At 50.1% G+C, this 20,338-nt stretch overlaps 1 protein-coding gene across 4 annotated transcripts in view; it reads left to right on the top strand.

Moving 5' to 3' along the window:
- Positions 1 to 20,338, top strand: part of NBEAL2 (neurobeachin like 2) — a 354,508-nt gene that overhangs the window by 321,097 nt on the left and 13,073 nt on the right. For all 4 annotated transcript variants that reach the window (XM_060247903.1, XM_060247901.1, XM_060247900.1 and 1 more), the window contains 8 exons: positions 2,560 to 2,677; positions 3,295 to 3,392; positions 11,500 to 11,616; positions 14,428 to 14,517; positions 14,682 to 14,791; positions 16,068 to 16,240; positions 17,446 to 17,540; positions 18,839 to 18,955. In XM_060247903.1, coding sequence (XP_060103886.1) covers positions 2,560 to 2,677; positions 3,295 to 3,392; positions 11,500 to 11,616; positions 14,428 to 14,517; positions 14,682 to 14,791; positions 16,068 to 16,240; positions 17,446 to 17,540; positions 18,839 to 18,955 — 918 coding nt within the window. The remainder of the gene's footprint in view (positions 1 to 2,559; positions 2,678 to 3,294; positions 3,393 to 11,499; positions 11,617 to 14,427; positions 14,518 to 14,681; positions 14,792 to 16,067; positions 16,241 to 17,445; positions 17,541 to 18,838; positions 18,956 to 20,338) is intronic.

Raw genomic sequence — 20,338 nt, 5'->3', positions numbered from 1 at the left:
CCAGAGCTATGGCTGACCCAAGGCCATGCTAGCAGGTGCAAGTGGAGGAGTGGGGAATCAAACCCGGTTCTCCCAGATAAGAGTCAGCACACTTAACCACTACACCAAACTGGAAGGGACCTCCAGGGTCATCTAGTCCAACACCTTGCACAATGCAGGAAACTCACAAACCCCTCCCCCTAAATTCACAGGATCCTCATTGCTGTCAGATGGCCATCCAGCCTCTGTTTAAACACCTCCAAGGAAGGAGAGCCCACCACCTCCCAAGGTGGAAGCCTGTTCCACAGACGAGTTATTCCTAATGTTGTGCCAAAAACTCTTTCATATCAATGCATTGGTTCTGGTCCAACCTTCTGGGGTAACAGAAAACTCTTCTAGCAGCCACAAATCCAGGCCTTCTCTTCCTCCCAAAGTGGGTTATATAGTCAATGTTCCCTCTACGCTGAGTTAGTGTGAGCTGGCTCACACATTTTTGTTTTAGCTCAGGAAAAATGACTCCAGAGCAAACTAATTTATGCAGCAGCACACAGATTGAATGCCAGTACCTCACAAAGAAGAATTTTGGCTCATGAGACTCTACAGCTTAGAGGAGACTCCACACTTGTATACAGTGCCCACGTTTGGCGTAGTGGTGAAGTGTGCGGACTCTTACCTGGGAGATCCGGGTTTGATTCCTCACTCCTCCACTTGCACCTGCTGGAATGGCCTTGGGTCAGCCAGAGCTCTAATAGAGAGCCAGTTGGGTGTAGTGGTTAAGTGCATGGGCTCTTATCTGGGAGAACCGGGTTTGATTCCCCCCTCCTCCACTTGCACCTGCTGGAATGGCCTTGAGTCAGCCATAGTTATTGCAGGAGTTGTCCTTGAAAGGGCAGCTGCTGAGAGAACCCTCTCAGCCCCACCCACTTCACAGGGTGCCTGTTGTGGGGGGAGAAGATACAGGAGATTGTGAGCCGCTCTGAGTCTCTGATTCAGAGAGAAGGGTGGGGTAGAAATCTGCAATTCTTTTTCTTCTTCTATCCCTTGGAGAGTCAGCTTGGAGAGATGATATGCTCTAATTCTTGATTTCACTTTCTTTGGTAGCGGTGCATCTCTTTGCAGGGGGGAAGGAGCATGGTATATTGACCAATCTCATCAGATCTCAGAAACTAACCCCCCCCCCAAAAAAAAACACACACTAACTTCCCGCTTGCCTTGAGAACCTCTCTTTGGGGCTGCCGTAAGTTGACTGCTACTTGAGTTCACACACACATATATTGGCCACTGTGTGACACAGAGTGTTGGACTGGATGGGCCATTGGCCTGATCCAACAGGGCTTCTCTTATGTTCTTATGTGACACAGAGTGTTGGACTGGAGGGGCCACTGGCCTGATCCAACATGGCTTCTCTTATGTTCTTTTGTGACACAGAGTGTTGGACTGGATGGGCCATTGGCCTGATCCAACAGGGCTTCTCTTATGTTCTTTTGTGACACAGAGTGTTGGACTGGATGGGCCATTGGCCTGATCCAACATGGCTTCTCTTATGTTCTTATGTGACACAGAGTGTTGGACTGGATGGGCCATTGGCCTGATCGAACATGGCTTCTCTTATGTTCTTATGTGACACAGAGTGTTGGACTGGATGGGCCACTGGCCTGATCCAGCATGCCTTCTCTTATGTTCTTATGTGACACAGAGTGTTGGACTGGATGGGCCATTGGCCTGATCCAACACGGCTTCTCTTATGTTCTTATGTGACACAGAGTGTTGGACTGGATGGGCCACTGGCCTGATCCAGCATGGCTTCTCTTATGTTCTTATGTGACACAGAGTGTTGGACTGGATGGGCCACTGGTCTGATCCAACATGGTTCTCTTATGTTCTTATGTGACACAGAGTGTTGGACTGGATGGGCCATTGGCCTGATCCAACAGGGCTTCTCTTATGTTCTTATGTGTCACAGAGTGTTGGACTGGATGGGCCATTGGCCTGATCCAACAGGGCTTCTCTTATGTTCTTATGTGACACAGAGTGTTGGACTGGAGGGGCCATTGGCCTGATCCAACATGGCTTCTCTTATGTTCTTATGTGACACAGAGTGTTGGACTGGAGGGGCCACTGGCCTGATCCAACAGGGCTTCTCTTATGTTCTTATGTGACACAGAGTGTTGGACTGGAGGGGCCACTGGCCTGATCCAACAGGGCTTCTCTTATGTTCTTATGTGACACAGAGTGTTGGATTGGATGGGCCATTGGCCTGATCCAACAGGGCTTCTCTTATGTTCTTATGTGACACAGAGTGTTGGATTGGATGGGCCACTGGCCTGATCCAACAGGGCTTCTCTTATGTTCTTATGTGACACAGAGTGTTGGACTGGAGGGGCCACTGGCCTGATCCAACAGGGCTTCTCTTATGTTCTTATGTGACACAGAGTGTTGGATTGGATGGGCCATTGGCCTGATCCAACAGGGCTTCTCTTATGTTCTTTACACATGCACACACACATCTGTTTGGGGATTGGGACAGTGGGCTGACCCGAATGTGGCTGCCATCACCTCCTGCCCTTGTGTCTTTGATAGGAATCGGAGTATGTCTCTGCCCATCTCCATGAATGGATTGATCTCATCTTTGGGTACAAGCAGAGAGGCCCGGCAGCCGTGGAGTCGCTGAATGTCTTCTATTACTGCACTTATGAAGGTGAGACTGCGAACCTCTTAACCCACCCTGTGGATCTCTTCCACCCTGTTCTCCTCACTACTAGGCTGGGCAGAGGAGTCCCCGGTCTCAACCTCATAACAAAATGGGGATTTGAACCCTGGTCTTCCAGGTCCCAATCTGGCTTTCTGCACCGGCTCACATCTAACGGAAGATGTTGTATATCAGGGGTGGCCAAACTTGCTTAACGTAAGAGCCGCATGGAATAAAAATCAGGTGCTTGAGAGCCGCAACACAGGAAGGAAGATGGGGAAGGAGGGAGAGATGGAAAGAAAGCAACTTTGAATGCATTCTCCAAGCTGCCGGCCAATAGGGCTGTGGGGACTTCGAGAGCCACACAATATGTGTCAGAGAGCCACCGTTTGGCCACCACTGTTATATATATATATATATATATATATATATATATATATATATATATATATATACTTTTAGTTTCCTAGGGCTTCTATAGGAAAAGGCTGAGTTCAGTAGCACCGAGAAGATTGTCAAAGGATGAGCTTTTGAGAGTCTGACAAAGGGACGTATCTGACGAAGGGAGTTTTCACTCTCGAAAGCTCACACCCAAACATCCGGTCGCTCTCCCCTTTTGGTTTTAGGGGCCGTTGACTTGGACGCCATTGCTGACGAAACCCAGAGGAAGGCTTTGGAAGGCATTATCAGCAATTTTGGGCAGACCCCGTGCCAGCTGCTAAAGGTAAGAGGAGTTGGCAAGGAGAGCCACAAGCACTTCAGGAAGAAGCCCAAGCGTCTTGGTGCAGATCTTCCCCAGAGAGCAGCAGACAGCACATGAGTTATAAGCCAGACAGCCATTTGAGTCGCTATAGTCTTAGTATTTTACTTTATTGATTTTTATTTATTTAAAATGTCTGTTATCTGCCTTTCCACCTTATGCTTTTTCTACCTTATACGGTAAAGAATAAATGGACATAAATCTCACGTTTGACTTTTGGTGCATATTATCACTGTGGCTAGAATTTTATATGCCAAATATTGGAAGGTCCCTAAAATACCTGATAGGAATGAATTTTTACAAAAGTTATTAGAAGCTGCTGAATTGGATACGTTAACGATGAGATTAAGAGGAGGGAACCTACGGGATTGTAAAAAGACTTGGGATCCACTGTATCTATGGTTAAAAAGTATGGGAATTGAAATGAGGAATTCAAAATTGTGCTATGGAAATACCCCATAAGCTCTTGGTGGGGGGGGGGGTAGGTAGGTGGTGGTTATTGTGTTCGATGTATGTTTATTTATGTAGGTATGTGTATTAGTCAATAAAATATTAAAACTGAAAAAAAAATCTGACATTTGAAACCGCAACGTTAAAAAACCAGCGGGGGAACATTTTAACTTTTCCAGAACATTTAGTTAGTAGCAGTTCTCTTACAAAGGAATTTCAATTAACATGTGGAATTCACTGCCAGAGGAGGTGGTGGCAGCTACAAGCACAGCCAGCTTTAAGAGGGGATTGGATAAAAATATGGAGCAGAGGTCCATCAGTGGCTATTAGCCATAGTATGTGTATATATGTGTGTATATACACACACACACATATATTGGCCACTGTGTGACACAGAGTGTTGGACTGGATGGGCCATTGGCCTGATCCAACACGGCTTCTCTTATGTTCTTAAAGAGACACTGCTGAACGGCAACAGATAATAAAGCTGAAGGCAGTGCGTCCTCCTGGACTGAATTGAGACCCGGGTTTCCTGCCTTATACCAATGCTGCTTTCTCCACACCTGTATATCATACCTAATCCAATCACACCTGCTATCATCATTAGCCTGCTATTGTCATTCAGTATCTAAAACCACTCCACTCTCTATGATACAAGGACAGATGGACTCAACGGCTAGCTGTATCTGAAGAACAAAGCAGTGACTCGTGAAAGAGAGCCAGTTTGGTGTAGTGGTTAAGTGTGTGGACTCTTATCTGGGAGAACCAGGTTTGATTCCTGAGTTGTTAACCGCCCTGAGCCTGCCGAGGTGGGGAGGGCGGGATAGAAATAAAATTTATTATTATTATTATTATTATTATTATTATTATTATTATTATTATTATTATTATTATTATTATTATTATTATTATTATTATTCCCCACTCCTCCACTTGCAGCTGCTGGGATGGCCTTGGGTCAGCCATAGCTCTAATAGAGAGCCAGTTTGTTGTAGTGGTTAAGTGTGCGGACTCTTATCTGGAAGAACCAGGTTTGATTCCCCACACCTCCACTTGCACCTGCTAGCATGGCCTTGGGTCAGCCATAGCTCTAATAGAGAGCCAGTTTGTTGTAGTGGTTAAGTGTGCGGACTCTTATCTGGGAGAACCAGGTTTGATTCCCCACTCCTCCACTTGCAGCTGCTGGGATGGCCTTGGGTCAGCCGTAGCTCTGGCAGAGGTTTTTGTTAAAAGGGCAGCTGCTGTGAGAGCCCTCTCAACCCCACCCACCTCACAGGGTGTCGGTTGTGGGGGGAGAAGATATGGGAGATTGTAAGCTGCTCTGAGTCTCTGATTCAGGGAGAAGGGCAGGGTATAAATCTGCAATTCTTCTTCGTCTTCATACCCTGCCCCAAACGTTGTTAGTGTTTAATGTACTCCTGGACCATGGCTCCTTTCTTATTTCTGCCTTGTCGGATCGCAAGGCAGCTTACAAAATAAATAATAATAAAGTACAATAAAATACGTATTAGGGTTTGTAGAATCTTTCGGGCTCAAGTGCCGTGTTCTACTGGAGAAAGTTTTCCTTCCAGACGTTTCGTTCTCAGCTGCGGAGAACATCCTCAGTGGCGTTGCAGCCGGAGCAGGCGCTCTGACCTTCTTGGCTGCTGTGCATTGAGTGAGGCCAGGGCTGCTGGAGAGCTGCTATTTCTTCACAAAACAATTGCCCTCTCACCACACCCCCTCCAGCCTAGAAATAGCAGCTCTCCAGCAGCCCTGGCCCCACTCAATGCACAGCAGCCAAGAAGGTTAGAGCGCCTGCTGCGGCTGCAACGCCACTGAGGATGTTCTCCGCAGCCGAGAACAAAACGTCTGGAAGGAAAACTTTCTCCAGTAGAACACAGCACTTGAGCCCGAAAGATTCTACAAACCCTAATGATGTTACCAGCCGTGAAAACCTGAAATCTTTGATAAAATACATATTATTTATTTAACTCATTTATACTCTGCTTTTCTCCTCCGTGGGGGACCCTTATGTGGCTTACATCGTTCTCCATTTTATCCACACAACCGGCTTTCTAAGATCCAGCCTATGACAATCCTCCTTTTCTCTTAGTGTGTTCCCACAAGTGGCCGCGAGAATTTCTGTCTCGCTCTAAAATGCCTTGGTTACGAGCACTGGGCCACGCAGGGCACAAAGTAGCTGAGAGTCATTCAGAATCAAATGCTTTAAAAGACAGTCTCCCAGCAAGGGCCAAGTTAATGTTCATGCAGCAGCCTGTGCTCCAATTACAGCCTTTAATCCTGTGGCGGAACCGGCCCGATTCTGCCTTCAGACCCGGTCCCGTCAGCTCCCTATGGAGTCGGCAACTCCTGGAGGGAGCTATTTCTCCTCCTGCCCCTTGGGCTCGCTGCCACCACCTGCTCAGTCCCGGGGTTCCGATTGAGAGGAACAGGACTCCCAATCCCCCTCTCCAGCTATGAGGCCCGGCCTCAAGGTCCTCTGCCACCCTGCACTTGGGTTCCACAGAGACCTCAGCACTTCTTTGGGGTACCCCTGGAGGATTGGCACCTTATCCAACTGCATGCCTTCCCCCTTCCCCGGGGCCCCCTTCTTAACACAGCGTGGTCTAAAGCGGTCTGGGGATCTAGGTGGTACAGAGATTGCCAGCATTTAAAACAGAAAAACTATTTATTTAAAAAGAGAAAAAGATAGGAAAACAAAAACAAAACAAAAACAGTTGCATTTAAAAAGTTAGCACACCACAGCACAGCTCAGCACCCGTACAGCACACAGCATACAAAGAAAAGTTGATTATAAACGCATCCTGCTGGCTCTGATCTAAACTTGCCCTGTCTTGTGAATTACTTACTTAGTCTGCCTGCCTGGGGCCTCCCAGGCAGGAGCCTCCATTGCTCACCACATGCTCGCTCGAGCGCTGGCTTCCAACTGCCTTTCTCTTCCTGCTAACACACATGCCAAGAACAAAAGCACTTCCTGCCTCTCTAGGAGATTTTCCCCCTAGCGTTGTTGGTTTGGCTCTGGAAGGGAGGGGGGGAGTGAGGGGAAGGCTACCAAGCCTGCTGAGGGATTTACTGACCCCTGCCAAATGAAGCACCACCACTGACTAAAATGGCGTTTCTCCACACTTCCCCCTCCTTAAATTCTGAGCCGGAGGGGTTGCCTCCTACAGAGGTGACCCCGTAGCAGAATCCAAACAAACGAGGAGAAACCCGTTAACCAAAATATTACACAAACATTCAGGTATTTCTCCAATAATACACAAAGTCTCACAACTTCGGTGTCCATGCCCTTTCTGGACAAGTCGCATTGCTGCATTCGGAAGGAATGTCCAGTCTTTAAGATGTACTCCTCCATCTCCCAGGACCACCTCTGGAGTTTGGTGCTCTCCCTCAGTTGCTGCTGTTGCTGGGATGAGTGGTCCATCAAAGGAGGAAATCCCTGGCCCCACATATGGGGTTGGAAACTGCCCAGTTCCCACAAAGTTGCTTCTTTATCCCTCATTGGTGGAATGTTCCCTCTGTCCACTCTGTCCTCCCAGAAAACTACCTCTGGTGCTGCAAACAATTGCTGTCCCAGCTTCTTTTTGTCTCCTTCCTTCCTACCTATGGGCAACACCATGGACCTCGCAGAGAATGGCTGTGGTATATTCACCTGCACCACTTTAACTGCCTTTCCCATTTCCTCCATAGCCACCACATAAGTAGCCTCGTCTAGGTCATCCACAATCACATGGGGTCCCTCCCATTCCATTTTCCATTCACCAGTGTGAAGGGGCAGGAAATCCATCACCTTATCCCCTGTCTCAGCTTCTGAGAACTCCACTTTCTGGTCCCTTGCCACCTCACACAGTGGATCCAGCCTAGGGTCACTTTGAACCTCAGACAGGAACATTTCTGGCTCCCCCAGACTTCCTATCATCTGTTCCTTCAAGCCACCCCTAGTCCCACTGTTTCCAGAACACCCAGCCAACGTTTGATCTGGGTTCTCCGCCCCCTCAGTTGGTTTTTCAGTGTCAGCCAACTGAGCTCCTTCCTGCCTGGAAGGCTCCACAGTATCCTGCTGCCCTTGCGGAAATTGGCACCCCTCTTCCCATTGGGCACACCCTCCTGCAGGGCTTGAGACAGGCTGGTCCTCCCCCTCCCTGGTTGGTGGTGAGGTGGCTTCCCTAAAGTTGCCTTCCTCCCCCCACCTTCCCCTGAGGTTTGGCTTGGGTTCTCAGTCCCCTCGGTTGGTTTTTCAGCACTACCAAACTGACCCCCTTCCTGCCTGGAAGGTCCCACAGCTTCCCAGGACTCCTGTCTGCCTCGCTTCAAGACGACCTGTTTTGAGAGCGTCTCGGACGATCCCACTTCCTGATCCACAGCTACTTGGTGAACCGGTTCCAACCTAAGGCCGCTCCGGACCCCCTTCTGGAACCGCTCCCGTCCCCCCAAGCCTTCAGCTATGTGCTCCTCTGAGCCCACATTAGCCTTGCTGCTCTCAGAACCTCCTGTGAAATCTCCACTCTCCACTTCTGTCTCTTCAGCACGCACATCCTTTACGCTAGACAGGTTCCCTTCCTCGCTAGGAACATCCACAGCCTCTTGCTGCACTTGGGGAAAGCTACACCCCTCTTCCCCTTGGGAACACCCTACTCCAGGGCTTGAGATAGGCTGGTCCTCCCCCTCCTGGGTGACTGCCCTCTCCTCGTCCTCAGTAACCTGGGCTATTTCCCCCTCCCTGGTTGGTGGTGAGGTGGCTTCCTTAAAGTTGCCTTCCTCCTCCCACTTTCCTCTGAGGGTTTGGCTGCGGGTTACAGCATTGATAGAGTACTGGCCAACCAACAAATCCCGGCCCAATAACACTGGAACTGTTTGTTCCTTCATTACCCCACATTCAGAATAGGATTTACCTTCTTGTGGAGCCAACCCCCTGAACTGCTTTCGGGAGTGGTCTGGCCCCAGTTTAAACCTTTTAAATACAGTGGCTTTATAGCCTGCAAAAGTTATCCCCCCATCTTCCATAGGCATGCTGTGATAGATGGCTGAGAGTTCTCCAGTCAGGAGGCTACAGAGGTGAGACATATAGTCCTCCTCTGCAATCCCCCACTGTTTGGCTGCCCTCTCAAAGTTGGAGAGGTATATGGAGGGGTCTTCTCCCTCTTGGTACACTGCAAAGTCCTTGGGGGTGACTTTGATCTCTTTGCTTAGTTCAGCTTCCAGACGTAGCACCTCAAGCTCATGGCGACGTTGCTCTTCCTTACCCGTCTGTAGATTTCAGCTTTCTCTCTTTCTTCCTGTCTGCGGATCTCAGCTCGTCTCAGCTCCCTCTCTCTTTGTCTTTCCTCTCTCTCTCGTTCCTCCTGTCTGAGGATCTCAGCTTTCTCTCTTTCCTCCCGTCTGCGGATTTGGTACGCCTCGGTACGTATTCTTGCCAGTTCCAACTGTAGCTGCAAGATTACTTCTGACTGGGTGGGGGCCACTTTTGCAAGTGCCCCTGCGTGCTGATGATACTCCAAAAGGAGGTCTTTCATATCTACTACAGTCATGTTGTCACACTCCAGCTTGTGCTTTGCACACTCTTCCTGGAGCTGTGGCTTTGTCATCTTCAGGATTTCCCGCATCTTAGCACGCTCCATCCTAACTAGCTAAACTTTCCCTACTCCAGTTGACCCGAAAATAAAACAAAACCGCTGTTGCTTCCTCTGGGTGCTTGCACGTATCAAAAAAAACAAAAATGCCTGGCCAATCAAGTTCTCTGTTTGTTCTTATCCCACCGCTGCCACCAAGTGGTGGCGGAACCGGCCCGATTGCGCCTTCAGACCCGGTCCCGTCAGCTCCCTATTGAGTCGCCAACTCCTGGAGGGAGCTATTTCTCCTCCTGCCCCTTGGGCTCGCTGCCACCACCTGCTCAGTCTCGGGGTTCAGATTGAGAGGAACAGGACTCCCAATCCCCCTCTCCCGCTGTGAGGCCAGGCCTCAAGGTCCTCTGCCGCCCTGCACTTGGGTTTCACAGAGACCTCAGCGCTTCTTTGGGGCACCCCTGGAGGATTGGCACCTTATCCAACTGCATGCCTTCCCCCTTCCTTAGGGCCCCCTTCTCAACACAGCGTGGTCTAAAGCGGTCTGGGGATCTAGGTGGTACAGAGATTGCCAGCATTTAAAACAGAAAAACTATTTATTTAAAAAGAGAAAAAGATAGGAAAACAAAAACAAAACAAAAACAGTTGCATTTAAAAAGTTAGCACACCACAGCACAGCTCAGCACCCGTACAGCACACAGCATACAAAGAAAAGTTGATTATAAACGCATCCTGCTGGCTCTGATCTAAACTTGCCCTGTCTTGTGAATTACTTACTTAGTCTGCCTGCCTGGGGCCTCCCAGGCAGGAGCCTCCATTGCTCACCACATGCTCGCTCGAGCGCTGGCTTCCAACTGCCTTTCTCTTCCTGCTAACACACATGCCAAGAACAAAAGCACTTCCTGCCTCTCTAGGAGATTTTCCCCCTAGCGTTGTTGGTTTGGCTCTGGAAGGGAGGGGGGGAGTGAGGGGAAGGCTACCAAGCCTGCTGAGGGATTTACTGACCCCTGCCAAATGAAGCACCACCACTGACTAAAATGGCGTTTCTCCACAAATCCTGTGTTATGGGAGGGGGCAGGGCTCTTTTTGTAAGAGGAACTCCTTTGCATATTAGGCCACACACCCCTCATGTAGCCAGTCCTCCAAGAGCCTACAGGGCTCTTAGTACAGGACTGCTGTAAGCTCCAGGTGGATTGGCTGCATCAGGGATGTGTGGCCTAATGTGCAAAGGATTTCCCGCTGAGTTCCACAGGAGTTCCATACACCCCAGATGTAGCCAATCCTCCTGGGGCTTACAGTAGGCCCTGTACTAAGAGCCCTGTCAGCTCTTGGAGGATTGGCTACATCAGAGGGGTGTGGCCTAATATGCCAAGGATTTCCCGCTGAGTTCCACAGGGGTTCCATACACCCCTGATGTAGCCAATCCTCCTGGGGCTTACAGTAGGCCCTGTACTAAGAGCCCTGTCAGCTCTTGGAGGATTGGCTACATCAGAGGGGTGTGGCCTAATATGCCAAAGATTTCCCGCTGAGTTCCACAGGGGTTCCATACACCCCTGATGTAGCCAATCCTCCTGGGGCTTACAGTAGGCCCTGTACTAAGAGCCCTGTCAGCTCTTGGAGGATTGGCTGCATCAGGGAGGCGTGGCCTAATATGCAAAGGATTTCCCGCTGAGTTCCACAGGAGTTCCATACACCCCTGATGTAGCCAATCCTCCTGGAGCTCACAGTAGGCCCTGTACTAACAGCCCTGTAAGCTCTTGGAGGATTGGCTGCATCAGGGAGGTGTGGCCTAATATGCAAACGAGTTCCTGCTACCAAAAAAAAGCCCTGGGAGGAATGGTTGCTCAGTGGCATAGCATCTGCTTGGCATGCAGAAGGTCCCAGGGCTCAGTCCCCAGCATCTCCAGTTCAAAGGACCAGGAAGTAGGAGATGTGAAAGATCTTTGCCAGAGACCCTGGAAAGCTGCTGATTCCAGTCTGAGTGGACAATACTGACCATGACGGATGGATGCCCTGATAAGGGAACTTCATGTGTCCTTCCTCTCCCCCTTCTGTAGGAGCCCCACCCAGCCCGCCTGTCAGCCGAAAATGCCGCCCAGAGACTCGCTCGGTTGGACACCACGTCCCCAAACGTCTTTGAGAATCTCAGTCAGCTCAAATCCTTCTTTGTGGAGGTAAGGGCCATTGGGAGGGTGCCTGTTGTCACCCATCTAGCCTCTGCAAGCGATTGGGTTTTTGGAAGCGCAGGGTGGCCATTTTTCTGGCAGGCATCAAGAACAGTGATGTGTGGACTCTTACCTGGGAGAACCGGATTTGATTCCCCACTCCTCAACTTGCACTCTGGTAGGAGTTGTCCTTGAAAGGGCAGCTTCTGTCAGAGCTCTCCCAACCCCACCCACCTCACAGGGTGTCTGTTGTGCAAGGAGAAGATATAGGAGATTGTAAGCCGCTCTGAAATTCTGATTCAGAGAGAAGGATGGGATATAAATCTGCAGTCTTCTTCTTCCTGTTTGGTGTAGTGGTTAAGTGTGCGGACTCTTATCTGGGAGAACTGGGTTTGATTCCCCACTCCTCCACTTGCAGCTGCTGGAATGGTCTTGGGTCAGCCATAACTCTGGCAGAGGTTGTCCTTGAAAGGGCAGCTTCTGTCAGAGCTCTCTCAGCCCCACCCACCTCACAGGGTGTCTGTTGTGTGGGGAGAAGACATAGGAGATTGTAAGCCTCTCTGAGACTCTGATTCAGAGAGAAGGGCAGGGTATAAATATCTATGTTCTTCTTCGTCTTCTACAATGGATGTATCCAAGACAAGCTCCTGAAGAAATTGCTCAGAAAAAATTTGCAGAGCTGGAAAAAGTGCCGGGAAGAGCGACCAAGAGGATTAGGGGCAGGGGTCGTTTTGTAGAAAAAGAGGTGGTGGAGCTCACCCAGGGATTGTTATGGAGAGCCAGTTTGGTGTAGTGGTTAAGTGTGCAGACTCTTATCTGGGAGAACGGGGTTTGATTCCCCACTCCTCCACTTGCACCTGCTGGAATGGCCTTGGGTCAGCCATAGCTCTGGCAGAGGTTGTCCTTGAAAGGGCAGCTGCTGTGAGAGCCCTCTCTAGCCCCACCCACCTCACAGGGTGTCTGTTGTGGGGGAGGAAGGTAAAGGAGACTGTGAGCTGCTCTGAGACTCTTCGGAGTGGAGGGCGGGATATAAATCCAATATCTTCATCTACCTCACAGGGTGTCTGTTGTGGGGGAGGAAGGTAAAGGAGACTCTGAGCTGCTCTGAGACTCTTCAGAGTGGAGGGCGGGATATAAATTCAATATCTTCTTCTTCTTATGCAGCTGCACCTCCTATTCAGTGGACAAGGTGGGAAGGAGGAGATAGAACTCTCAGGAAGGTTGAGGAGCTGTGCTCCTGTGAGCTCCCGCTGAATCTAAAGCCTGATTAGGGGGTTGGACCACTTTCCTTATGAGGAAAGGCTGAACAGGCTGGGACTTTTCAGAACAGAAAAAAAACGACGGAGGGGGGAGGTTCAGGAGGGACAAAAGGAAATATTTCTTTACACAGAGAGGGATTCAAATGTGGAATTTACTGCCAGAGGATATCGTGACGGCCCCAGGAATAAAGAGCTTTAAAAGTGGATTAGAGAGACTCTTGGAGGAGAAGTCTATCGGTGGCTACTAGCCTCGGTGACTGAGGGGAACCTCCGCGTTCAGAAGCACTAATCCTCTGAATCCCAGAGCCAGGAGGCAGCGTCAGGGAGAGACCTGGACCTCTCTGCCCTGTCTTTGGCCCTCCAGAGGAACGGGTTGCCCACTTTGGGAGACAGGAGGCTGAATTAGATGGACCCTCCTTGGTCTGATCCAGCAGAGCTCTTCTGAGGTTCTTCTCAGGGGAAGGCCTCAGCCTCTTTGCCCTGGCTGAACTGGCTGGCCACTGCGTGAGACAGGAGGCTGGACTAGATGGACCCTCCCTGGTCTGACCCAGCAGAGCTCTTCTGATGTTCTTCTCAGGGGAAGGCCTCAGCCTCTCTGCCCTGTTGATGGCTCTCCAGAGGAACTGGCTGGCCACTGTGTGGGACAGGAGGCTGGACTAGATGGACCCTCCCTGGTCTGACCCAGCAGGGCTCTTCTGATGTTCTTCTCAGGGGAAGGCCTCAGCTTCTCTGCCCTGTTGCTGACCCTCCAGAGGAACTGGTTGACCACTGCGTGAGACAGGAGGCTGGACTAGATGGACCCTCCCTGGTCTGACCCAGCAGAGCTCTTCTGATGTTCTTCTCAGGGGAAGGCCTCAGCCTCTCTGCCCTGTTGATGGCTCTCCAGAGGAACTGGCTGGCCACTGTGTGGGAAAGGAGGCTGGACTAGATGGACCCTCCCTGGTCTGACCCAGCAGGGCTCTTCTGATGTTCTTCTCAGGGGAAGGCCTCAGCTTCTCTGCCCTGTTGCTGACCCTCCAGAGGAACTGGCTGGCCACTGTGTGAGACAGGAGGCTGGACTAGATGGACCCTCACTGATCTGACCCAGCAGGGCTCTTCTGATGTTCCTCTCAGGGGAAGGCCTCGGCCTCTCTGCCCTGTTGTTGGCCCTCCAGAGGGACTGGGTGGCCACTGTGTGAGACAGGAGGCTGGACTAGATGGACCCTCCCTGGTCTGACCCAGCAGGGCGCTTCTGAGGTTCTTCTCAGGGGAAGGCCTCAGCCTCTCTGCCCTGTTGCTGGCCCTCCAGAGGAACTGGTCGGCCACTGTGTGAGACAGGAGGCTGGACTAGATGGACCCTCCCTGGTCTGACCCAGCAGGGCGCTTCTGATGTTGTTCGCAGGGGAAGGCCTCGGCTTCTATGCTTTGTTGTTTGTTGTTGTTGGCCCTCCAGAGGAGCTGGTTGTCTGCTGTGTGAGACGGGAGGCTAGACTAATGGACCTTCCCTGGTCTGATCAAGCAGGGTCGTACTGATGTTCTTAATGTAAGAGATGTGTCCTTCTCTTTCCTTCTCCCTCTCCAGGGTATCAGCGATGGGATTCCGCTGGTGCAGGCTGTGGTCCCAAAGAACCAGGCCCACTCTTTCATGACTCAGGGATCTCCTGACATGCTGGTAACTACTGTACAGCTTCGTGTCCTTTCCTTCCAGCCTTCAAAATAGAAATAACACATGGGCTGAGTGGTAATGGCCCCAACTCACTGCAGGACAGCACCGAGTTCAGGTTCTGCTTGCCTGTACCTCTGACTGGCTGACGCTGCTTCTGCCTTCCCTTCCAGGTCACTGTCAGCGCCAATGGGCTGCTTGGGACCCACGGCTGGCTGCCCTATGACAAAAACATCTCCAACTATTTCAGCTTCACCAAAGACCCCACTGTCTCCAACTCCAAGTGAGTCAGCCAGCTCTTCCTGCCCCGGTGCCACCTGAGCAGAGTAGACAATGGCAACAGGGGAGGGACGGTGGCTTAGTGGTAGAGCATCTGCTTGGGAAGCGGAAGGTCCCCGGTTCAATCCCTGGCATCTCCAAAAAAGGGTCCAGGCAAATAGGCGTGAAAAACCTCAGCTGGAGACCCTGGAGAGCCGCTGCCAGACTGAGTAGACAATACGGACTTTGATGGACCAAAGAGGGTCTGATTCAGTAGAAGGCAGCTTCATATGTTCGTATGTTCAACACAATATAAATCTAAAAACAATTTTGTCAAGAATACAGTTTGACAAATTTACAAAAATCTAGACGTTATATTGTGCAAAAACATCCACATTTCATTCCAAAACCATAAATCACAGAGAGAGCATAAAGTCCCAAACGGAAACACTGTTCCTAAGGATGACGCCGAAGAATTCTTTTCAAAAAGTCTATAGGGAGTGCTACTACTCAGGAGTAAGTTCCAAACGGAGTCCTTCCACTGATGTCGGCTTCCGTCAATTGAAATATCTAACATGGGCGTTTGAGAGAGGCCGGTCTGTGGACCTTGTCGGTCGGCTTGTGAAGAAGCTGCAAATGCAGCGGGGCTCGATATAAGCCGGTGGTTGCGTGAAGGCAAGACTTTCTCCTTCGGAAGCCGACGTCAGTGGAAGGACTCCGTTTGGAACATGGCCAATGGCTGGGGCTGATGGGAGTTGTAGGCAAAAAAAAATCTAGAGAGCCACTGTTCCCCACCCCTGTTCTCCCCCTCTTGGTCCCCCTGGGGAAGGAAGGAGAGAGCCAGAGCTTCCTTTGCCCAGTTCCCTGGATCCCGTGGGAGAGACGCAAAGAAAGCACCTTTAAGACTAACGAGTGCTAATGTTTTAAGCATGTTTTATTTTAAAGGGTTTTTTTTTAAAAATATTTAATTGTGTTTGTCTGTGTCCTTTATGAAGTTTCTATCTCTGTTGCATAATCTTTAATGGCCTGGCCTGACATGGCCCGGCCCAACAAGATCTGACTTATGCCAGATCCGGCCCTCAAAGCAAATTAGTTTGACGCCCCTGGTTTAAAACATTTCCTTCCCTATTCGGAGATTGCCTGCAGTCCTCCAGTGACGATCGAGTGCTGCGCAGCCAATCAGAAGGCTTGCCGCGCAAAAGCTTCGCCTGGCCCCGCCTAACACCTGGAGGTGCCGGGGAATGTTGGCGGCTGTAACAGGAACATTTTCTTCTTTCTCACTCCCCCCACCTCCACCCCAGGACCAAGCGCTACCTGCACGGCCCCTTTGCACCAGGGGCGGACCTGTCCTTCAAGACTCTCGTCGTTTCTCACGACGGGAAGCTCCTCTTCAGCGGGGGCCACTGGGACAACAGCTTGCGCGTGACCTCGCTGAGCAAAGGGAAAGTCGTGGGGCACATCGACAGGCACATAGGTAAGCGCGGGGAACGGGTTCGCCGGAAAGTTATGCAGAGATGCAGGGGTTATGCAGAGATGCAGCGGACACTCTCCTCCGCGACTGTGCGGTTGGTGCACCGAAGAGCGGATTCACGTTGGGCCGTTTGTTGATCTAGCACGGGGGGGGGGGGGTGGTGTGGCCAAACTGGCTTGACGTAAGAGCCACATGGAATAAACGTCAGATGTTCGAGAGCCGCACGACAGGAAGGAAGGGCGGTGAGGTGGAAAGAAAGCAAATAGATGGGAGAGGGAGAGGTGGGAAGACAGCAACTTGAAATGCGTTCTCCAAGACACCCGCTGGCTTGGTTTGGAGAACGCGGCTGCTAGATTGTTTTTAAGCCAAACCTATGTAAGTTTTATATGTTGTAAGCCGCCCTGAGCCACCTCGGTGGGAAGGGCGGGATATAAATCAAAGTATAAATAAATAAAATAAATAAATAGACTGTTGTTGGGGCTCCCAAAGTGGGAGCACATACAGCCGGGGCTGCGTGGACTGCACTGGCTGCCAGTTATATACCAGATTCGTTACAAAGTGCTGGTCATTACCTTTAAAGCACTATATGGCTGAGGACCTGCCTACCTGAGGGACCGTCTCTCCCCGTATGAACCCCAAAGAGCACTGAGGTCAGCAGGGAAGAACCTGCTGACTATCCCCGGGCCGAAAGAGGTAAAACTCCAGAGTACCCGCGCCCGGGCCTTCTCTGCTGTGGCTCCACTCCTATGGAACCAGCTTCCGGAAGAAATGCGGGGCCCTGCGGGACTTTGAACAGTTCCGCAGGGCCTGCAAGACCATCCTTTTTCGAATGGCCTTCACCAACTAAAGAGAGGGACTGCTAAGTAAACTCGCCATCCGTATAATAGCACCAGCATATTAATATTAATTTTATTGTTTTAGAATTTTAATAGAATTTTAATTAACTGTTAAATTAGTTTTGTTTAAATATACTGTACAACGTATGTATCGATTTGTGCTGTTAGCCGCCCTGAGCCTGCTTCGGCAGGGAGGGCGGGATATAAATAAAATGATGATGATGATGATGATGATGATGATGATGATGATGATGATGATGATGATGATGATGATGATGATGATGATGCTGTGATTGCAGTGAGGGCTCTGAGAGCCACACAGTATGTGTGAAAGAGCCACCCCGGTCTAGCATTTCTGTCCTGCCTCTGCAGATGTCGTCACTTGCTTGGCCTTAGATCTCTGCGGAATCTACCTCATCTCCGGGTCGCGGGACACCACCTGCATGGTATGGCAGGTCCTCCAACAGGTGAGACCAAAAAGGGGGAGGGTTCACTGACTCCTCCCTGATGCGGGGGGAGGCCCAAGGAGTAAACTTGAGAGCTGGGAGACAGAGAGGGAGAGTTTGGTGGCCCTTCTTCTTCTCGTAAAAAGCGAAGAATACCCCTGCTGGATCAAACTAGGTGATATGATCACCATCTTCAAGGACTTGAAGCGCTGTCCTATAGAGGATGGGGTGGAATTGTTTTCTGTGGCCTCAGAAGGTAGGACCAGAACCAACGGGTTGGAATTAAATCAGAAGAGTTTCCGGCTCAACATTAGGAAGAACTTCCTGACTGTTAGAGAAGCTCCTCAGTGGAACAAGCTTCCTCGGGAGGTGTTGGGCTCTCCTTCCTTGGAGGTTTTTAAACAGAGCCTAGATGGCCATTGACAGCAATGAGGATCCAGTGAATTTAGGAGGAGGTGTTTGAGAATTTCCTGCATTGTTCGGGGGGCTGGAGGTTCCTTCCAACTCTATGATTCTACGAAACTAGAGGTTCATCTAGTCCAACATCCTGTCTCACATAGGGGCTAACCAGTTCCTCTGGAGGGCCAACAACAGGGCAGAGAGGCCAAGGCCTTCCCCTGAGAAGAACATCACAAGAGCCCTGCTGGATCAGACCAGGGAGGGTCCATCTAGTCCAGCCTCCTGTCTCACACATTGGCCAGCCAGTTCCCCTGGAGGGCCAACAACAGGGCAGAGAGGCCGAGGTCTTCCCCTGAGAAGAACCTCAGAAGAGCCCTGCTGGGTCAGACCAGTGAGGGTCCATCTAGTCCAGCCTCCTGTCTCACCCAGTGGCCAACCAGTTCCTCTGGAGGGGCAACAACAGGGCAGAGAGGCCGAGGCCTTCCCCTGATGTTGCCTCCTGGCTCTGGGATTCAGAGGGTGACTGCCTCTGAATGTGGAGGCTCTTCTGTCCTGTATTGCAGGGGTTCCCAAACCCTACAAGACGGATTGTGATTCTCCTGGCAGAAGGTTGTGAGATAAGGGGGTGGGGGAGAACGGACGAGTGTTTCCCCAGCCTAACGTGTGAACTGGTGATGAAAGACAGCCTGTTGTTCAGTCATTTTATATTCTGAGAGTCAAGCGTGGCCTAATCTGTTACAGATTGAACGCCGTCTATTTAGGTACTATATTGTTTAACTGTATAGAAATTAGCCCCCGATTGTCATTTTAATCTAACGTTTTTATTTTGCTTTTATCGTGAGCTGCCCTGAGTCTGCTCTGGTGGGGAGGGCCGTGATCTAAATCAAATACACCTTAAACCTTTCCTTTCCCCGCGCCAGGGTGGTTTCTCTTGTGGCCTAGCACCCAGACCTGTCCAGGTTCTCTACGGGCATGACGACGAAGTCACATGTGTGGCCATCAGCACCGAGTTGGACATGGCCGTGTCCGGGTCAAAGGTAAGGTAGCGCTGGGCTCGGGTGTGCTTTCGGAACGAGCCACGTCGGAACGTGAACCATTCCCGTCAGATGTGGCCTGACGCATTTGTCCTTGGATGCAGTTGCAGCAGCTGTCTTCCTGTGGGGGGGCGGGGCACAGAGGTCGTAACGAACTGGCATGCATGGTGCAGTAGATTATTGGATTAGGACAGGGGTAGCCAAACTGTGGTTCAGGAGCCACATGTGGCTCTTTCATGCATACACTGTGGTTCTTAAAGCCCCCACAGCCCTGTCAGCTTACTTGGAGAAGGCACTTCTCCAAGCCAGATGGCGGATTGGAAAATGCATTTAAAATTAAAGTTGCTTTCTTTCCACTTCTCCCTCCCTCATCTCCCTCCCTCCCTCCCTCCCTCCCTCCCTCCCTCCCTCCTTCCTTCCTTCCTTCCTTCCTTCCTTCCTTCCTTCCTTCCTTCCTTCCTTCCTTCCTTCCTTCCTTCCTTCCTTCCTTCCTTCCTTCCTTCCTTCCTTCCTTCCTTGCTGTCTTCTGGCTCTCAAACATTTATTCTGACATTTATTCGATGTGGCTCTTACATTACGCAAGTTGGACCATCCTTGGATTAGGATCTTTTTCTTTTTTTCATGGTAAAACAATTTTTTATGAGTAACATACGGTAATAAATATATATCTATATCTTACATCTTTAAAAACTTCTTTTATCTACCCCATATATTACTTTCCACCCACCCCTCCTTCCGTTACTTGACCCCCGCCAGTGTTATTTACTTAAAAATATATATATTAAAGGTACCCTTAACTAAGATTTCAGGTTTTCACGGCTGGCATCATCATTAGGGTTTGTAGAATCTTTCGGGCTCAAGTGCCGTGTTCTACTGGAGAAAGATTTCTTCCAGTAGAAGTTTTTCTTCTTCTTTAATAGTTAAGTACCCTTAACTATTAAAACAAGAATTTATATTCTTCTTCTTTTTAAAACTTAATTATTATCAAAAATTGTCCAATGTCTTTTTATTTTCCCACTCTTTTTCTATATATCTTCTAAACTTTTTCCACTCCGGCTTAAAAACTTCTAAATCATGGTCTCTTAATATTCTTGTTAGGATTAGGATCTTGAATACCCAAGTTGAAATCCCCACTTCTACCGTGGAAACACATTGAGTGACCTTGGGCCTGTCCCAGAATCTCAGTTTAAGAAGCCGTGCTGGATCAGGCCAATGAGCCATCCAGTCCAACACTCCATGTCACACAGTGGCCAAAACCCAGGGGGCATCAGGGGGTCCACCAATGGGGCCAGAACTCCAAAAGCCTCCCAGGCACCAAGAATACAGAATAGCACTGCCCCAGACATAAGAATATAAGAGAAGCCATATTGAGTCAGGCCAATGAGC

This window comes from Heteronotia binoei, chromosome 10 (genome assembly GCF_032191835.1).
Source record: "Heteronotia binoei isolate CCM8104 ecotype False Entrance Well chromosome 10, APGP_CSIRO_Hbin_v1, whole genome shotgun sequence".
Taxonomy (NCBI): domain Eukaryota; kingdom Metazoa; phylum Chordata; class Lepidosauria; order Squamata; family Gekkonidae; genus Heteronotia; species Heteronotia binoei.
Note: the sequence above shows the minus strand (reverse complement) of the source record. Positions and strands in the feature narration are given on the sequence as shown.